Source organism: Buteo buteo, chromosome 8, assembly GCF_964188355.1.
Source record: "Buteo buteo chromosome 8, bButBut1.hap1.1, whole genome shotgun sequence".
NCBI lineage: Eukaryota > Metazoa > Chordata > Aves > Accipitriformes > Accipitridae > Buteo > Buteo buteo.
Genome location: NC_134178.1, coordinates 5,742,991 through 5,762,762, shown reverse-complemented (window position 1 = coordinate 5,762,762; position 19,772 = coordinate 5,742,991). Strand labels below are relative to the sequence as shown.

The window sequence follows — 19,772 nt, the reverse complement described above, 5'->3', positions numbered from 1 at the left end:
GGGACAGGGATGGGGTTTACGGTCATCACACGTTATTTTCTGCCGCTTCACCTCCTCAGGGTGAGGGCTGATCACACTCTTCCCCCGCTCCAGCGTGGGGTCCCACCCACGGGGTCAGTCCTCCACGAACTTCTCCAACGTGGGCCATTCCCACGGGCTGCAGTTCTTCACGAACTGCTCCAGCATGGGTCCTTTCCACGGTGTGCAGTCCTTCAGGAGCACACTGCTCCAGCGCGGGTCCCCCACGGGGTCACAAGTCCTGCCAGAAAACCTGCTCCACGGGCTCCTCTCTCCGCAGATCCGCAGGTCCTGCCAGGAGCCTGCTCCAGCGCAGGGTTCCCACGGGGTCACAGCCTCCTTCGGAAACCCACCTGCTCCGGCGTGGGGTCCTCCACGGGCTGCAGGTGGAGATCTGCTCCACCGTGGACCTCCCTGGACTGCAGGGGGACAGCCTGCCTCACCAGGGTCTTCACCACGGGCTGCAGGGGAATCTCCGCTCCGGCGCCTGGAGCATCTCCTCCCCCTCCTTCTTCACTGACCTTGGTGTCCGCAGGCTTGTTTCTCTTACATGTTCTCACTCCTCTCTCCCGCGGCTGTTTCTCACTCTTCCAACTTTTTTTCCTTCTTAAAAATGTTATCACAGAGGCGTTACCACTATCACTGATTGGCTCGGCCTTGGCCGGCGGCGGGTCCGTCTCAGAGCCGACTGGTATGGGCTCGCTCTCTCTCGAACACAGGGGAAGCTTCCAGCAGCTTCCCACAGAAGCCACCCCTGTAACCCCCCCCGCTACCAACACCTTGCCACATAAAACCAATACAGCAAGGAATCAAATGGTTGTCCCTGTTTCTAAGCACTTGCAGCCTGTTCTAAGAGCTATTCTTACTGCTGTTTCTGAGAGCAATGGGAAGGAAGGTGTGAGCTAGAGAGATAAAGAGTGAAAAAGGAAAAAAAAAAAATATCAACCACTAAGTCTCCTTCTTTATAGCATTTTTAATTTAGGGACAATTTTTCTCCATTGTCCTTTCATGCAGTTTGACTTTCTCTTTCCACTCTTCTTCTAAATGACCAGGTGACTGTTTTTCTATATTGTGGCACAGGATAATTAGGACATCTCCTGGTTGCAAGTTAAAAAAGTAATGACAAAGGAGCTAGTATACACTTGTGTGCCTACAGCAAGGCTTTGGGCTGCCCTTAAGTGTAAAGGACTCTCACCAAAACTGTCCCTTGCTTTTCTGCCAGTACAGGCACTTGCCTCCCTCCAGGCCTCCTACTTTTTTATTTTGCTGGGCTCTTTCACCTCAGTCCTTGATATTCTGATCCATCCTTCATGCTTCCCCAAACTCATTTCACTCTGCCAGTCTCCACAGAATCCCAGCTCCTCCTCAGTTTATTCCTTGCCAAGGACGGAGACTCCCAGCATTCACAGCAATAGTTGTTAAGATACAGCTGATAAATGTATTAATGTGCAAGACATTATATCGTGAATCCACAGAGTGAGTTTGTTGGTTTTGAAGGTTTTGCTGCTTAATTTGAATGATCTCAATGAGGGTGTAAAAAAAAAAAAAAAAAAAAAATATCCCCTTTCTATTAAAGAGACATTGGTAAATATTTAGCAAAGTAATTAAAAAAAATCTGTGATCCTTTCATGGATCATGGTGCTTAATTTGGAAACTATATACAGTAACTGAAGTGTGAAAAAGAGTACCTGCAAATTTCAAACATAATGGCAGTTCCAGGATTTTCAGTGACTCCTCTGGAATATTTTTACTTTTCAGATTTCTCTATTTTATTTTGCGATGCTGTGTCTTACAAAGAACAGGATTCACTGTCTATTTTTGGAGGACCTATCTGTATTTGTCACAACAGTTAGTACTTTTTTTTTTTTGAGATGCAATAAATGAGAGGTAGGATTGATGTCAGATTGTTTTTAATATCATTTGCTGTGCTAGCCAGCCTCCCATCAATCCTATTTTTAATGTGATAGCTCATTCATGTGCATTACTTGTGATTGCTGAAAAATAGAAGGTATTACATCTTTAAAAGCATAAGCAAACCTTGTAATTTACTGTCCAGCTCCAGTATGAGCCATATGTTCGTATGTATAGCATGTCGATGAAGTGACTGCACGAAAATAGTGCTCAGATATAACTGGCAATTACTTACAAGCGTGACTGGGAGATCCCAGGTGCTGCTTGTGATTCCTAAGCTCAGAGAACATGGACTTTCATCAAGGTGAAGAAACTGGAAATAGGAGGAATGGAAAGAACATTTAGGTTTGCAAGTCAAAAAGGCTGATTTACATCTAGCTAACATCTTGTGATTTGTATTTCCCAGGCTACAAGCTTCTGCTACCTGGATACATCAGACCCAGACTTTTAAATATGTATACCTAAATATGTGCTAGGAACTATATTTTAACTGGACATACCTAACTATGCCTTTAAGTTTTGGACTTCCAAGCAGGAACAGCACTGAATTCAACATGAAATGAGGTAGCTGTAGAGCTTTCATTCAGAAACAGAAAGGTTATGAATGCTGGAGCCAACAGGTTGTATTGCAAGCTAGCCATCGGAGTGCATCTGCTGCATTTTATGTCAGACAATTGTTGCTTAAAAATAAAAAATATGATCGCAGGAGTGGGCTATGCAGCCTAGGTCTCTCCTTCTCAGGATAAGCTCAGAGCTGTTAAGGTTCAGATTGGGTTTTTTTCTTTCTCTGCCTTCGTGTTTCCCTGCAGTTATTTAGGCCGCTCTCCTGAGAAACTGGAGATGTGGGTCTGAATCCCTTCAAGTTGGGAGAGAAGTCAAGTACTCACATTTCCCACCTTCTGGCTGAGTGCTGATTATTATGCAAAGTGAAGATTAGTGAAGCTCTTTCTTGCCCAGGCAGACATCTTTAAAAGGGCAAGTCCTGCTAATTAAAACATCTGACTCTAAAAATGACAAGGCTCTAGGACCCTTAAGACACTTTACCCATCCACCTGATAGCTGTTAGCACTGGAATATAATCTACACCTTTCTCTCTTATTTCTCACTGCATACATTGTATTATATTGTCTTCCAGACATCACTTTTGATGTGCAGACTTTGAAGACCGTGTCCATTCATCTGTGTCTTTTTGGATACATGATTTAATATTTTTAGGTATCACATTGAATGTTTTGAATAGAAAATATTCCCAGATAGTAATATAAAGATAGAGGGTAAGTGGTCACAAAAGAATAAGCCTAACTCTGAGAACTCTCTGGAAGCAAAGGGATTTTATTATTGCATTTAAATATGGTGATATTAGCTAGAGGAGCCTGATTGTTAGAAAACTTTTTTATACTTTAGTATAAATGCAAAATGACTGCATGTGCTTCTGAAAAAAGAAAACTATTAAAGTACCAACCAAAACAAGTTCACAGGTCTTGCCGTTGTTATCATTGGGAATTTGTAGCAGCACTGGGCACCAATTCAACCTCAAGACCTGTGTGATGGGTAAATCAGGTTTAAAGTTAGGGGAAATTGTCTTCGGTCCATTTCTTCTTATTTAGAGTATCGTGACCATAGCTAAAACTTCTGGAAGAGCTAGCCTTTGCCTGACTGCTAAAGGGTTTTAAGAGAAATATCCCATTGGCGTATTTTGAGAGAATCTCTTTATTCTTACTCTTGGAATAAAATGAGTAAAATAATTTTTACAGTGAAAGTATGTCATCAGGTCATATGATCATCACTCCTCCTCTTGTGGGCTTTAATTTTCTCATTATATTTTCTTCTCAGGAAAACCACAGAGAATCTCTCTATAAAACTTAAAATATTCAATTCACAATGAAATAGAATTTATGGAAACCCAGCTTTATACCTATGTTTTCCTCTTTCCTGCACTTCTGTGACCCTTTCCACTATGATACATTGGGATACAAATTTCTGAACAAAATGATGAAGTCAGTTTTCAGATGATGATGTTCTCCCCCTCTCTTCACCTGGAAGGAGACAATTTTTCCTTGTAATTAATATCTTGTTTTTATGAAAAAAGGCTTCCAATAAAAAATATCTTAGAATGGTACTTAAAAATAATTCATGTTAAATCCCTCTCTTGTGTTCTTGGTTTTCATTTGTCATCAATTCAAAAATGCTGTATAGTATTTATTTTAAAGCAGGGGTTTGGGCGGGGGAGGAGTGGTCAGGAAAATTGCTGTTGTCTTTTTTTTTTTTTTTTTTTTAAATAGAAGCCTATCCTTAGTTGGTAGATAATTCTATATTCTGCAATGCTAAATAACTTGCAGGTAATCAAATATTATTTTTTTACTCTTAAGGAGTATAAGACTCAAAAGATAGGTTATTGCTTATTATACTTTTGTCCACTGTCTGAATCGGTAAGTTGCCAAGACAAAATCTTCACACACACACACACACACACACACACACCCCGTATTTTATAATCTTTTTGGATTAACATTGGATCTGGGAAGCCTAAATGAAAACTACTTCATTTTTCATGTTGTCCTCAGATGTACGCTGTGTTTAGTTTAGGACATTCCTTTTCCTCAAACTCCAGGACTGTGGTACAGTAGGCATATTCTAGATACATATATTAGAATTTTTCTGTTATGTTTTGCTGTGTGAGACATGGAGTATTTAGCAAAGACTTATTTTTCTATTTATCTAATTCCATTTGCAGAAAAATCACCACCAATTTGATTAGGTCATTCTATGACCTCATTTGATGAGCCAGTTTTAGAGACTTTATTTTTAAGAGCATAACAGTGCAACACAAGTTAGCAACGTGAAGTACCTGTAACTTGGGATATGTGGATCAATACAGATTATATCACTTTGCTGTATTATTAAACAGGTAGATGCTTGTATTTTTGCCATCTTACAGTAGTGTGACATTTAGGAAAATGAGCATTAGATGGATTTTTGTATTTCGTGTTACAAGTGGCATTTGGAAACTTCTGGAAACAGCGTTCATGATTAAAGGCATGCATTATTTAGGTCATATCATATAATGTTGACCCTAGGCTGCAGGTGAGAAATCTTAAATTGGCCGTAAAGATTCCAGCAGGAAACGCAGGGTGGCAAGTCCTCCTCTTTTATAACTCTCGTACAATGACCGTTGTTGTAATTGGCCCTGATCACGTGCTGAACTTTTTCATGACTAATATAATCCCTTCTTCAAACTAGTTAGAAGTGTTCTGAAAATGTATATGCAGTAAATGTCTGCACGTGTGCTACAGCAACAGATGGTACTGCTAGCGTTGCAGGGAAGCAGTGAGTGTTTGCTTGGGTTTAAGAACAGCAGAACCCAAGCCGAGAAGAAGCTCTCTCCATCTCTGAAATGCACGTGTGCAGCACCACAAGCTGGGGCTTGGAGCCGAATAGACCCCATGCTGTGTAGTCCTTGTGAAAGACAGGTTTTGATTGATGCTTCTGCCTTGTAACTTCTAAATTGTGGAGCTGATATATTCTGGCATCAGTTTCTCAACTACACGGTGCAACATTGGACCTCAGTGCTACACAGTGTGATCTGATTGTTCTTCGCTCTCACCCCGTACAATGATAAATGCACATAATTCAGAAATCAATTCTCTATAAATTTGGGGGGGAAAGGGGAGAATCGTATTTTACAGATGTATTCTGACATTTGTTGCAAAGTATCTCAAAGAACTCATAGGTTATGCAAACAATTCTATTGTGTCACTCTTGCGTAGGCATATGTATTGGAGATGGCATCCTGCCAGCGTATATCATGAACTGATTATGGAGGGGAAACGTTGCTTTAGCATATTCTCTCAGAAGAGAAGCATAAGCTCCTTATAGTCTGGAGAGCAGTAGTTTCTCATTTATGATGGTCTCATTTGAAAATAATTGGAATAGTACTCAACGCATCTTCTTTGAAAGGTTAAGGTACCTTACACAGGTGTGAACTTCTGATTCTTGGGCAATCAGAGTCTTTCCAGATGCAAAGATTGACTCATCATTTTGTCCTCCCTGCCTGCCTTTATCTGAAGTCACCAACACCATACCTTGCTGCAGTGAAAGTAATTGGTATGAAAACAAACTTTATGTGAATAAATAAACAAAATCCTAGCTCTATGTTTGCATAAAGATATTAATGATCATAATGCTAGGTAGAACAATGTAAGTCACGCAGGTAGAGTTCCTAGGCTGAATCAGTGAATTATTAGCATTATTAAAATGTGGACCTAATTAAGCACCTTGCTGAGTTACAGCTACTGTGGCCACCAAGCAGGTAGTGCACTGTCTTGATTGTGAACACAAAAATGAGCTCAGCTTTAACTATCATGATGCTGAAATGCATATGTAATAAATATAATGAGTTTCTAAAAAAAAAAAAATTGAGACGATATACGTAATGGTGCATAGGCACTAGGCAGTGTTAATTTGCGGTTTCTGTTCTAAACCTGTTTCCCAATACTTTAACCCCTAGTGACAAATAAGAGTCAAAAGATTTTCTTTGTATTTAGAACTGAAAATGTACGCTCATGCCATGATATAGTGACTAGAAGTGCGTGCTCACTGTGTAAATAAGTACCACTGAGAGTAGCTTTTAAATGTGGATGTACTAAATTTACCCTTTGAATAGCTGGAGGAGAAATAGTTCACTGTTAGTAAACATACATGTATTTTTCATTATGTTTGTAGTGCTAAAGTGAAATATTTATCAGATTATTTTTTGTAATATCACCACAGATAAAATTACACTATGATCCTATTTAATATTTCATTCAGATCCCCGCATAGGTTAAAATACTGCTGAAGTTCAGAGAGCCAGCATGCTGCCGTTTCATTATACATTCTGCAAACAAATAAGGATGTAGGCTTACCTTCAAGAACCATGTTCACTCAAGTTGAATAGGTAAAGCAAGTCTCAGATATTAGCACACCAACAGAAAGAAATGAAACTCCCAAATTAGGTAACCATTAAAATGTATATCAATGCAAATAAAGCATAGAGAAATTTAAATTCACTCTTAAAATGCCCCATATTTTGTTGCAGTATTTAATTTCAGCCAACAGCATTGCAAGTAGCTGGGTGTATGGTAATGAGTTCTTACGCTGTGCAAGGTAGAACAATAAAACACTTTTGAATTACACTTAGCAAACAGGAAAACGTCTGCTTCTTGAGTGCTGTAGCACACAGGGATACTAGAGTGTCATATAAAAAAAAGTCTTTGCTAGCAAGAGTTTTAGATGGACTACTAAAATGGTCTTAACCAGGAATTAAATATATATGTCCATTACCTGCACTAGCTTTGTAATGGGCAGTAAACTCGCACTGGTAACCAGAGATAAGAAACAGCTGTTCTCAGCTTCTGGGCTTCTGCCAAAATGAAATTATTATTCTCTTAGCATAGCTATAAAAAGTACCATGTATTTTGTCAACTCAAATTTATGCAAGGCTAGAATCATCCAGGAAACCAAAAGTGTATTATAGACAGCTTCACAGCAATCTCTTGAAGGAACACTAAATCCAATTATGCAGAACATCACAGAATTGTTTGTTATTCCTAAAGCACTTAGTTCTCATGAAAGCAAAGTATTTGTTCCTCTTCTTCTAATGTATCAAGAACACTATCGTCTGTAAGATTCTGCGATAATAAGTTATGACTGCAAAGCTCTTACCCAGATTAATTCAAAAGCAACAGAAGAAATACACCTTCCAAAAAATACACAGCAATCTATTCTGTCCTTTAGGTATTGAATTAAAAACAAATCTTGAAGTGGAAAACTGTAGCTTGGTGGTGTTCCCATTGGGAATATTAATGATTGTTTGGGAGAGAAATACTAAGAAAGTCAATTTTTAGTTAATACTGAAGGGTATTTTATTTTCAAAAATTATAACTTAGTATAATCCTATTTGAATTAGTCCTCAGATAATTCCCATGGGTAATAAACCTTATCATTGTCACTGAGTAGGAATTTTAAAATGATTTGAGGGACCACATATTAATGCACAGGTTAGTATTACTGAATAAAAACATACAAAGAAACTGCCAAGTAATTGATAGTGTAAAATGAAATTGTAATCTATGTCTAACTCCTTGGCTTCAGTTTCTGACCCCCTTCCAGACGATAGAGAATATTGGATCAGTCATCAAAATTTCATTTACAGCAGTTTATGTTCTCGCCAGTAGAAAGAATAATTAAGCATCACGGTTAAGAGTTTCCTATGAACCTAAAAATAGGGTTAAAAGTAGGACACGTTCCCTTATTTTAAGGTAGTTAAACATCAAAACAGTATGTGATATTCTATTTTTAATACTTTTTGCATTCCTATAAATTATGTAACAGATTGTATCTTTACATCATTTGAGGCTGGAGCAGTACACAGAAACTGAGAAGCTGCGTGCATCTTACAGCTGCAGCTCGTGCTACCGAGAAAAGCAACTTAATGAACGGCAGCCTTAGCCGTCAGCCCTTCAGCTACGCGGTCTACGAACATCAAACAAAACGGCAGTCCCTGTCCTGAGAAAGACTATTTGATCATATTTAACTTCTATGGATGTTTGAGTATTTGTATTTGAAAGTGCACACAGTTCTGTGCTCTTGTGCGTGTGGGTTGTGCTACAGGTTTCAGTGGCAGTGCAGCTATTTTTCCATGAGATCTAACACTGTAATTCAAATTCTGTGCTTCTTGCACACTTTGAGAGTTACCTGTTTTCACGGTTCAGACCTTTGAAATAAAATTTCACCTTTCTTTAAAGACTGCAAAACTGCGTAAGTAATAGGAAAGCAATACACTCAGCTTAGCTACAGATGGTTAGCTGGGGGTTGAAGACAACAGCAGGACCTACAGAGATGCCATGATAGGCTTTTCCTAAGTCCTTGGCCACCAGCAATCTAAAACAGGATTATCACATTCGTATTTCTCCTGAACATATTCCTTCCTTTCCCTAGCTTCTCAGCATTGTCTATAACGTATGTGAAACCCACTGTCCCACTCCCCAGCCTGTACCCCGTTCCCGGTTGCTTTTCCTTCTCCTTTTCAGACCATCTAGAATGGCTCCAGCTTCCTCCACGGCCACTATCTGATTTCTCTCTCCTCTGTGCTGTCCCTAGCCTCCTTCCAGCCCTTCTTCACATCTCACGTGCATGCGACTCTAACAAAACAGCAAGACTTCCCCATAAAGCCATTTTTATAAGCATGTTTCATCTCTTTCCTCCAACTCTTGTCCGCATTCCAGTCTGTGGGCGAGAGAGGTGCAATATATTTCATTCTGCAGACTGACTTCTGGGAATCTGGTTAACAATTCTGGTACAAAATAAACAAAATGTGTATATTGGTCATTTGTATTTGTATGGATTGTGATCTGTTGACTTTGTTAAAGCACCTGCACCTTGGGAGTGGCATTTTTAAAGTATCTATTTGGAACAAGAGAGGGAAAGAACATACTGGGAGCCAAATGATCAAGGAGCTAATTACCATTTGTCTTGGTAACAATTATTTTCCTTTGTGAACAGCAGGGGTCACTAAAAAGAAGGGTTACATGGGGTGAAGCAAACAGGCTTTGTTTTCCCCCCACTGGATTACTTTTCATATATTTTCTTTTTAATCACTATATTAAAAAAGAAAGTTCTTGGTCCTACTGGTTTTGACAGATAACAAATTCTTTAAAAAATTACCTTTCTGATTATGGCCTAAACTATAAGTTATCTCTGCCTCTAAGAAATTATAATTTATAATTGTTTTGCCAACAATGACTTTTATAAAAGACTTTGTGACAAAATATTTTCATTATATTGTAAGTTGATGTTGACATTTAACACTGTGATAGCCAAGAGTGAGTAATATCATTTAGTCTCTATTTCTTGTGATCACACTGTCATTTTCTCCAGCATTTGCTGTTATTGGTAGTCAGTAAGATACAATTAGTAATGTGGAGACATAAAAATAAAACTGTTTTCCATTTAGAACAAGTAAACAAGAGAATAAACAAAATATGTAGATGGACTCTCAGTGTAACTTCACTCAACATAAAATGTAAACAAGCACGTAATTCTGTTCCTAGAAGGATGGAAAGCGCTGACCACACAAGGAAAGAAATTGAAGAAAACCCAGTTAAACATGTTAGCAGGAGGAACGCTGTGAAAGAACACACCAGGAAGATAGGTTACTTGCTCTGCTTCATAGCTGTTCTGGAAGCTTAGTAGTCAAGGAGGTTTTTTTGTATTTATCTTTGCAGCTGAATGAGTTCAATTTCTCTCAGATTAGGACAGAAATTTCAGAACAGCAGGTTAATCCTTCCTGCCTTCACGGGCAACTGAGCAAACAGACCTGTATCAGCATGGCCGAGTGTAAAATTGTAATTCTAGAGATTAGCGTTGTCTTTCCTGTTTGCTTTGAACTTGACCTCCATGTTTCTCTTCTAGGTATGTTTGTATGTATGAATGTATGTGTGCAGTTATTTATTTATTTGTTTGTTTGTTTGTTGTTAACAGCTTCTGTCCAAGGCCCCTGGGAGAGGGCAATCTCACCAAACAAAGTGCCGTATTATATCAAGTGAGTATAAATAGTAATTCATTCCAGCTATTTACAATTGTCATTTAAGAGGACAGTTAGTAATTTTCTTAGATGACCGCGAACCGTTCCTATGGTGTCTAAATGGGAAGAACAAAAAGGAGTGAAGTGTGCACTGAATTCCACAGAGGTGTGCTTGTTATTTAAAAACACAGTAGGATGCACTGATTTGTAAGTTGTTTGGTTTTATGCTACCGTAAATCACCTGCAAACTAAGTAAAGCTTTGGGGTATCTGGATTTTAGTTGAATTTGTACCATTGCCCACTGAAGAGTACGTATGGCAGGTTTTGCAAAACCAAAAAAAAACATTCCAAATTGCAGTTGTGAATGTGATGCACTGTTTTTTTTAACCTAGCAATGCGCATACTTTATACTATGAATTCCTTTAGGGACAGTACTTGGTAAAGTCTGTAGCTGAGGAATGACAAGGGACAAATTTGTCCCTATGGAGTATTCTTTTTGAGTTTAGTTCCCAAATTAATTTAGTTTGCTTTCAGATGTGTATGCATAACAGATGAGAAGAAAATTTAAAAAATCAACAATTTGGAATCACCTGCTTCTAGTGCTCTAAACAGAGCCACTACACGGTAAATAAGAAAGAAGTTTTAATACATTTTTTTATCTCTTTTTATCTCTTTATTATCTGTAACATGTGCCATGAACTACATATACATAAGTTCTGAAGGAAACAGGTGATGCAATACCTGTGATAAAGACTAGTGCAAGTAACTGATGGTGCAAGTAACATGGGTGTTGTTTAATACACACATTCACATGTTCCTCCTTATATTCCCAAAAAACTTTGCAAACTGAACTAGTGTCACTGAAGCCATCTGGTCGCAGATGGCTCTTGCAGCGGCACTTCAGTTGCAACTTTCACAAGGTGAACTGCTACAGCAGCTTCAGAGCAAGCGTTTGTGTTACACGTGAAGAAAACTTAAGTCTGTAGTGCAATTCAGAGGTATGGTTATGCCTGGCTAAGTTGCTTTACTGCTGAATTAAGTCTGTAATTTTGCCGATGTTTGTATTTGGCTATGAAAAATGAAACAGAAGGAAGCTGGAAAGCTCTATCAAGGAGGAGGGGCGTCTACAGGAGACAAATGCTGGAAAGCAAGTCAATGCTCTGGTGTGTAGGAGTCAGTTTGTGGCACGACTGTGAATGAAGGAAAAGATCCTCCTTCTCTCTTTCCCATGGCATAACTCGCCATTATGGGGAGAGATGCCTTGTCAATTCTTAATGTAGGCGCAAGACGCATTTCATGCTGTGCTTCCCACTCCTCTCTGTGCTACTCGCGTCCAGCAGCCGTGGGAAACTGTTGACTATTTGTGCTAAAATGGTTAGTGGTGCTCTTCCTTATTTCTTACTAGATTTTAGATTTCTGTTCTAGGCCATTTACAAATTCAAAGGAATACATTTGATGTATTTTGTTCACTTTAGAAAATATCTTAATAGCCATAAAGGGTTGTAGCATTACTCACTTAATTAAAGTTTAAATTCAACCACATCTTTTCTAGAAAAACTTGCTGTCCTTGAGATGTAAAACAAACCGGTCAAGTTTTAATGAGTCTTAGTGAGCTGTTACATCTATTCCCTTCTCCAGCTGTCCTCAGTCATTTTTCTTTTCATTCATTCTCATCCTTCATATTTCATATTTACACACAACTAAATTGTATTCTATATGATTTTAGCTTTTTAACTTAGCTTATTCTTTCTTTAATCTTTGATGTATTACTTTTCTATCAGTTCTTAATTCTCTAAAAGAGCTTTCATGAAGACTAAGCAGCTACAGGTAGTGTTCTCTTCATGTTTACATAATTTTCTTTCTGTCATCGGTGTAGAATATTGGTGCTAGCCCCCTTCGTTAACCAGATTTGCTACACGTTTTAACGTTTTTCATTTTTTCTGTTTTTTCCTTGGTGCTTAACTGGTTTATCTCATCATTTTCACATTTGCAATGACATAGCATTTGATAAATCCATAAATCAGGCAGTACTTAGTGCTAAATCTTCAGCAGTGATGTTTACTTACTGCTAGGTATCTTCAAGCCTTGTGATTTTCCTGGTTAAAATTTCCTTTTTATACAGTTGATTAATCTGTAGCAACTAGCTGCCTCTAAAGCTATCACTTCAATAACTCTTTCTTGAGATTATTCACACCAGCATTTTTTTTTTCAAATTGTATTGGTGTAGGCATCATTGCCATGGAAAATATAATTATCGACAGTGTACAACCTGTTTCAGCTATTCCCAGTCTCTGCTATTTTGTAGTTTCTTGGTCTACTGTCAGCCTCACGAAAATTGCAGTCTAAAGGCCTTGCTGCTGCATTCAGGTGGATTTCCTTCCACCCGTGTATGTGCTTCCTTCCTTATGGAGATGACGAGCTAGGCCAACAGTCCAGCCCCACCTCTCTCTTCCCTAGCGAACTGGGGAAATCAAATTTTTGTGTTCCGGGACAACAAAAGTATCTTGGCTTCCCAAGCAGCAAGTGGACGTTGCTGCCTGGGTACTGAGCATTTGCCCAGCACAATGTGCTACTGAGTTAAAAAAATTCCATTTTGCCTCTGCATTAAAACACGTAAAGTTGCTCAAAAACACATTTTAGCCAACCCTTTTCTTTTATATCTTTTTTTTTCCCCTTGATATATTCCTTCTGTCTGATACAGGATTTAAAGGTTTTATTAGATTAAAAAAGGAGAGGAATATAAAAAAAATAGTTTAATCAGTCCTGTTCTTTGAAGACCTTGATCCTACTCTTACTGGAGTGCAACCCAGAAAAATGGGAAGGCAAAGGCAGGCACAGGCATGTCTGTACTCTTTAATAATGTTTTAGGTATTCATTAAAATTTCTAAATTTAAGTTTTTAGGAGACAAAACAGGCAATTACTGTACCTCAGAAATCTGAAAAGCAAATGGAAAAAATGCACAGCACAAAGACTACTGAATACCAAAAGATAAAAAAAGTCTCAAATTCTAAAAAAGACAGATAATGAAGGTAGGGAGGCTGCAGATTTTAACGTCGTAATTCAGGTTAGATCACACCTTAGCAGAGTTTACCCCGCGATGAAAGGGATCTCACGCGTGCATGCATACGCACGCACATTCTTATCTTCCAATCAAACAGATAGAGGAGCTGCTCCAAAGCAATCATAGATAGCAAAATCAAATGTCTACTTTGGCTTTTGCAACACCAGAAGAAGCATTCGGTCATGCTGCACAACCCAGTTCCTCTTCAGCGTCTGTCCTCGCAGGGCAGGAGGGGACATGAAGCAGCTATATTCTGAATTACGTTTGCATCGCTCTTGTGAGTGGCTTGTCCTGTGCTCAGCAAACGTGTCCATTACACAGTGCTAGGAGATCTTGGTTGCTTTGGAGTAAGGAGGAGGAGTTGGGTTGAAGTCTGCAACATACTTTCACTCTAAAAAAAAAAATTCAGTAGTCCTGCCATCGTGATGTGTTGAAATTCAGTACGTGTGACTTCTATATTCGTACTAATCTTTGACATTATTCTTCCTCTGTATAACTGACTTGCCAGTTAATAGTGTCTGTCTTCTTACCCTCTTGCTGTGCCCATTCTTTTGAAGGATTTAAAATGCTTCTGCAAAAATACAGTAGTCTTTCATCTCAGTACTTCCCACAAAGGAAGCCTTCCAAGTTATTTCCCAGCCAAGCTTATTTTCTTATACAGATTATAGCAGTTCACTGAACTTTGTCCTGCTGAGGACAAAGCTGGATTCTCAGAAGCACAGATTTCACTCCTTCAGAAGATCCATATGAGCCTATCTATATAAATTAGCTATGCAGTGAGCTAACTCCGAGGACTACACATCTCTACTTGCTTACTCTCTTCCACGCTGTAGTCTCCTGTCAGAGTAGTTGACTTGGCATTAAATGCATCAGCTTGTGACATACATTTTTGTTAGTTTTAGATCCTGCAGTTTTTCCATATTTCACACTGGAGATCTAGCAGGGCAGTTTCTATAAACATACTTCTTTGTTGCTTAATTTTTAATCTCTCTTTTAATTGTTGTTTAACCATGCAGAATTTCAATGCAGAAAAAAGCTAAGAGCTCTGAGTTTTCATTGTGAAAGCAAACAGATTAAAGCCATGATTCTTTTACTTTTGTTCAACTTAGAGACTGGATAAATGAATCTATCTGAATTAAATTTTACTGAGATAAAATAAAGCAAAGAGTTGCTGTTCTGGTAAAATCATTTGGGTTAATTGTTTCTTCTGCAGAACGTAGATAAGTACAAGACACAAAAGCAAGTAGGAAATATCTGTCAGACAGAGCAGAGAGACATGGAGAACTGTAAATAAATAATGTATGATTATGTATATGTAGTGAGTGAAGCTGTGAGTGAGCTATGAGAACCATGTGTATGGCTGACAGTTAACCTATCCACCAAGTACCAAGAAGGTATTATTTTGGCTTCTTAAAAGCACAGCTATTATGATCTTTTCCTGTCTTTCAGTTCTGAACTCTCTATATGAAAATTGAAACTGTTGTGAAGGAAAGAAAGAGTATAATACTTTCCAGTCTGCCTTTATGTGATGTAAATTATCATGCTGTCTGGCATAAAAACCTAAATGAAATATCTGATATTTCTTAGAGGTTTGTCCAAGTGCAGAGGTTTTTTTTGTCATTTATAGGGCTGTGAAGCCTTGGTTCCAAAACTTGTCACGAAAATTTAAACTCAGAGTGTAAATAAATGAGAAATCTTGAGCCTTTAACTACCTTTAAAATGAAAGCGGAGGTTATAAACAGATGTGTTCCCGCTGACTGAGCAAGAGCACTTCGGGAAGATACCGTGGGTCTGCTCTTCGTTACCATCTGTCAGCACGGAGTTACTGCCCTCACATGCGAAGCAACTGAAGGGGATTTAATTTGTTTTGAAATGAATTATAAGTACTCAGCAGCAATTTTATCCTATCCTAGCTGGTGCAGGGGCTGCGGGCAGGGCTGTAGCCTCTTGTTAAGGGCAGTAATTGATGGAAACCATGTGTTTTCCTACCAAAGCTGCGTGGAAGGTAGTGCCTGCTGCGGAGGGCAGAGAGCAGCTTCCTCGGGCGCTTACCCAACGCTTCCAGGACTTGGTCCTCTTGATGTGACAGTGCTCGTATTTAAGTGGATAGTAAATTTCTTAGCTTTGTCGTCAAATTCGGTCAGGACCAATTTTCACAAAGAGTGTATGGTGTTAAGCGTTACAGAGAGGTTAAATAGCGCAGGGGTAATTTTCGTGCAGGTTAAATCTTAAAAGGCGTTATGCAGGTAATGAGCTGGGTGAGAGAATTTTATGTGGAATCTGGCTTTCCTGTTTTCCTAATTAAAAGGAATGTATCAACGTTTTAAACCCATTAAATCCAGCTACTCGCTGTTTTCCACCTCTAGGGCTAGGAGAGTAATAAATGAACTATTTTTATAGGCAGTAATGTGAAAAGTAAACTTTTGATACTGTACAAGGAGTTCACATCTTTATAGAGTAATAGAATATAATTACATAACCTTAAATATTTTACTTTTATTGTAGCTGAAATTGTTATATTTATTGTAAGCTGGATGTGATTTTTGCTTGAATTTGACTTTTTACTTCATTTCTATTCGCTCCATTTTACTTCAGCGGTTAAATGTAGCCTGACTACATTTAACAACTGAAGTAAATTAATAAAAAATTAAGATAGCCAATATAATTTTTACAGAGTTGAATGACATCTATACAATATGGTCCTATTTTATAGAGTATATGCCAGATTCTCCATAAAAAAGTAGATTTTACAGCTGCTCCTGATAGCTAAAATGTAATGCCATATACTTCAAGCCCATGTTTTAAACATTGTGTGCTTAATGAGCAGGATTCAAAAATAGGAATTATGTTTGATTTCCACTGGAATGCTTTGAACTTGAAAAGATTAGACACATTAAGGGAAAAAAATAGAAAGATTTGCCTGTCAGACTTTTCTTTTTTTAAAGATCAATTACATCCTTAATTTAGATGACAGACAAAAGGAAGACAGCTTCTGACAACTGTCCAAAGAAATCTTCAAGGAAATGGGGAACAATATCTCAGATTTTTTACATATTCTTGTTACACCAAGAAGTCTCATAATTCCTTTGTTTCCTCCGAAGACTGAGAGCTTCTCCAAAGCAGAACTTGCCACATCCACTGTCTGCATTGCCCTTGGTTCAGCATTTCTTCTGATGCAGCTAGCTCAAACTATTTCCCCATTCCACGTGAGAAAAATTTCATCTATATAATAAGAGAGTCAGCATTAAATTGATCCCTCTTCACCTACTGCACCTTTTTTGTCTTCTTTATGATCTTATCAGTCTAATACAAGGCAAGACTGTAACATTTGTGTGTTTTAAGAAATGTTTCAGTACCAATAGAAAAAGTAGTGGATATGGACACGTACGATTTACATTACCAGCTCTGTTTGCTATGGATGCACAGACCTTGGTAGACTGTGTAATGGTCTCATATTGGCATCTAGGGCAATGCAACAATCACGGGAAGACTGAGAATGCAGTAATCGGACATATCAGCTGGGCTCCTTCTGTTTCTCTAAGTGGCCTGGCTGTCAGGGCGAGGTCAGATTTTTTCCCGGATTGACTTTTTTTCCAAAATGAACTCGCTGAAGCTGCTGAATCTCCCTTGCATTTGTTCTTTCTCTGACCTTCTAAGATGCCAGTTCTCCTATAGACTGCAATAAGTTCCTATTTTTCAGAATATTCTCCACCTGTCTTGACACATTTCTTCTCCTGAGAGATTTGTTTAGTCTTTACTTACTGAATCATGACTATGGATTATTTGACCCATTTTTCTCCTTATCGAATCCCTTTCAATGATTTCTTTTTTTTTTTTTCTTGTCAGATAATAGCTGAAATCAGTTCTGTGTTGTACATCAGTTCTGTGATATCCTTATCTTTAGACCTTCAAGCCTGAGAACTAATTTGTGTATATATTATGCTTAGGGGTTATAGATTCTAAGGGAAACATAAAATGAATTAACTGAGAACTGTGTGAATGTCAGTAAGGTTGCACTTAGACTTAAGTAAAGATTCTAACCAATAGGTTAGGAATGATCAAATCATCTATATTAATTTTTCTTACTTCTCATTTTCTTATTTAAAAGTTGAACTTTATCAGATAGATTACAATTTCAAACATGATCTAGAGGTTTGGCAGCCTCTTGCATGCTACATATTTGCTTTGAATTTCAAGTATTCATCAGATAAATTTTTATATTGGGAAATCTATGGCTAGATAATTCAAGAAAAACAAACCATTAAAAAAAAATGCATCACATCTCTGAATGAATTGCTTTTCTTACAAGTAGTTTTGATGAGACAAGCATTCACGTTTTTTTCCATGGCAATTGAGCTCAGAAAACGAGATTACGGTACAACACAACAGAGAGTCACTATCAAGTAGCACTCTTTGTATAACCAGCCTAGCACAGTCACCAAATGGTGTCTACATCTACTGAGTAGAGTAGTGAGTAGAGGTCCAACTTTGCTACCTAACACCTACTCATTCTGTATGTCTAGGTCCTCACTCCTTTTTTCCAGCAGGGGCAAAATTTGTTTGCGTAAATGCTGTATGTAAGTGTTAGGTTGGGAGTTTGAGGGGGGCACAAACTCACTTAATACAGCACTAAATTCCTAAGAATGCAGGTTGCTGTAAATATGTGCGAAGTTTTTGGTTCGAGTTTTATTCTTCATTTCTATACTTCACACTTTATGATGTGAACTTACATGCTATGATGTTAATGAAATTGTATGGTAAATTAATGGAGAGGGGATTAACATTCGCGTTTGAATTTTCATGCAATAGATAAAGTTTGTAAAGAATCTAAATATCTAAACCTGTGATAATTCAGTCTCATTTATGTATTTCGTATTATCTAGACATTTGCTAGAAAACTTTCTATTCTTTTAACATTTGAGTAGAAAAAAGGGCTTTAGATATCTAGCTAGTAAATAGCTCAGATTGCCTTTTGAATTTCAATATGTACCTCTGCTGTTTTTCTTTTCAAGATGCTTTTTCTGTTCACTACTGTAGAGCTAATATAGGAGTAGAGGAGCAAAGATACATTTTTTCGTGCTTCATTTTTAACAAAATTAACTCAATTTTTTTTTGCTTAAAAGCTGTATTGTTGGAGAAAATGTTGTAAAACTTAACACTTGAGGGTTATGATATCCTGCATGAAGCATACTAAGAAAAATTGCTAGAGAGAGGTTATAGGCATGGAGTTAAAATTTCAAGGGCTAGCTAGAAAACTACTGTGTTTGACTCTGGAACACATGACTTCATACAAACATCTCAACTATATCACCAACATGAAACACCATGTTAAGATTTTTATCACAGCCCAAAGCATTTCTAGTTGAGACATGGGTGTAATACTTTGTTCATAATTAGGAGACAGCTTTGCAGCAGGAAATATCCCATAAACATCTCAAGGAGATGGGAGTTAAGAGTATATGGTCATACAAATTTATTGGTTTTGTTCCAGTATTTTAGCTGTTGTGACCTGAAAATGTGGAATAAACAAATATGAGGAAAACAAATAAAAAGTAAGATATTAAATTTCAATTGAATAAAAATACTGAAATACTAAAAGATGTTTTGTTTCCAAGAAGTATTTTCCAATCCACCATCTGCTATCCCAGAGGTTCTATAAGCAAACTGATATACATTTTAACATTGTAAAGAATGTGACAAAAAGCTAATGGATTCTACTGCATACTGAAACACAGAAAAGCTGCACCTTCATTAGAAAATCAGAAGCTGCATATGTCTTCCCAGATCAGTGATTTTTATCTACTATTTAATCTTCAATTTAATTCTGCTTAATTGCATTTAGGACTTCATCAATGGCAACGTTGTTGGCTGACCTCAACTACACTTTTTTTGGAAAACGTGGAAAAAGTTAAAGTGATTGCAAATACTGCTAGATCCTAGCAACAACAGTAGCAGCAGCAGTAAACGGATTATAGTCACAGAGAAGACTGTAAATACCCCTAAGGAAATCTGTGTATAATTTAGTTTCAGATATAACCGTAGAGATAATAGCAATGTGAAGTAAACTCATAGGCGAATCTTCCCTCAACTCCTCAACTCAAACTTCACTTGAAGGTTTAAAAATGCAAATTTGATAGGAATCTTAAGGTTAAAATAATGTATTATATGCACATATATGTAGTCTACTACCACTGGGACTACCTCTGCCCAAACAGTTA

General features: G+C 37.8%; 1 protein-coding gene across 14 annotated transcripts in view; it reads left to right on the top strand.

The window, feature by feature from the left end:
- Nucleotides 1–19,772, top strand: part of DMD (dystrophin) — a 1,298,312-nt gene that overhangs the window by 1,171,750 nt on the left and 106,790 nt on the right. For all 14 annotated transcript variants that reach the window (XM_075033523.1, XM_075033524.1, XM_075033521.1 and 11 more), the window contains one exon: nucleotides 10,450–10,510. In XM_075033523.1, the coding sequence (XP_074889624.1) occupies nucleotides 10,450–10,510 (61 nt within the window). The remainder of the gene's footprint in view (nucleotides 1–10,449; nucleotides 10,511–19,772) is intronic.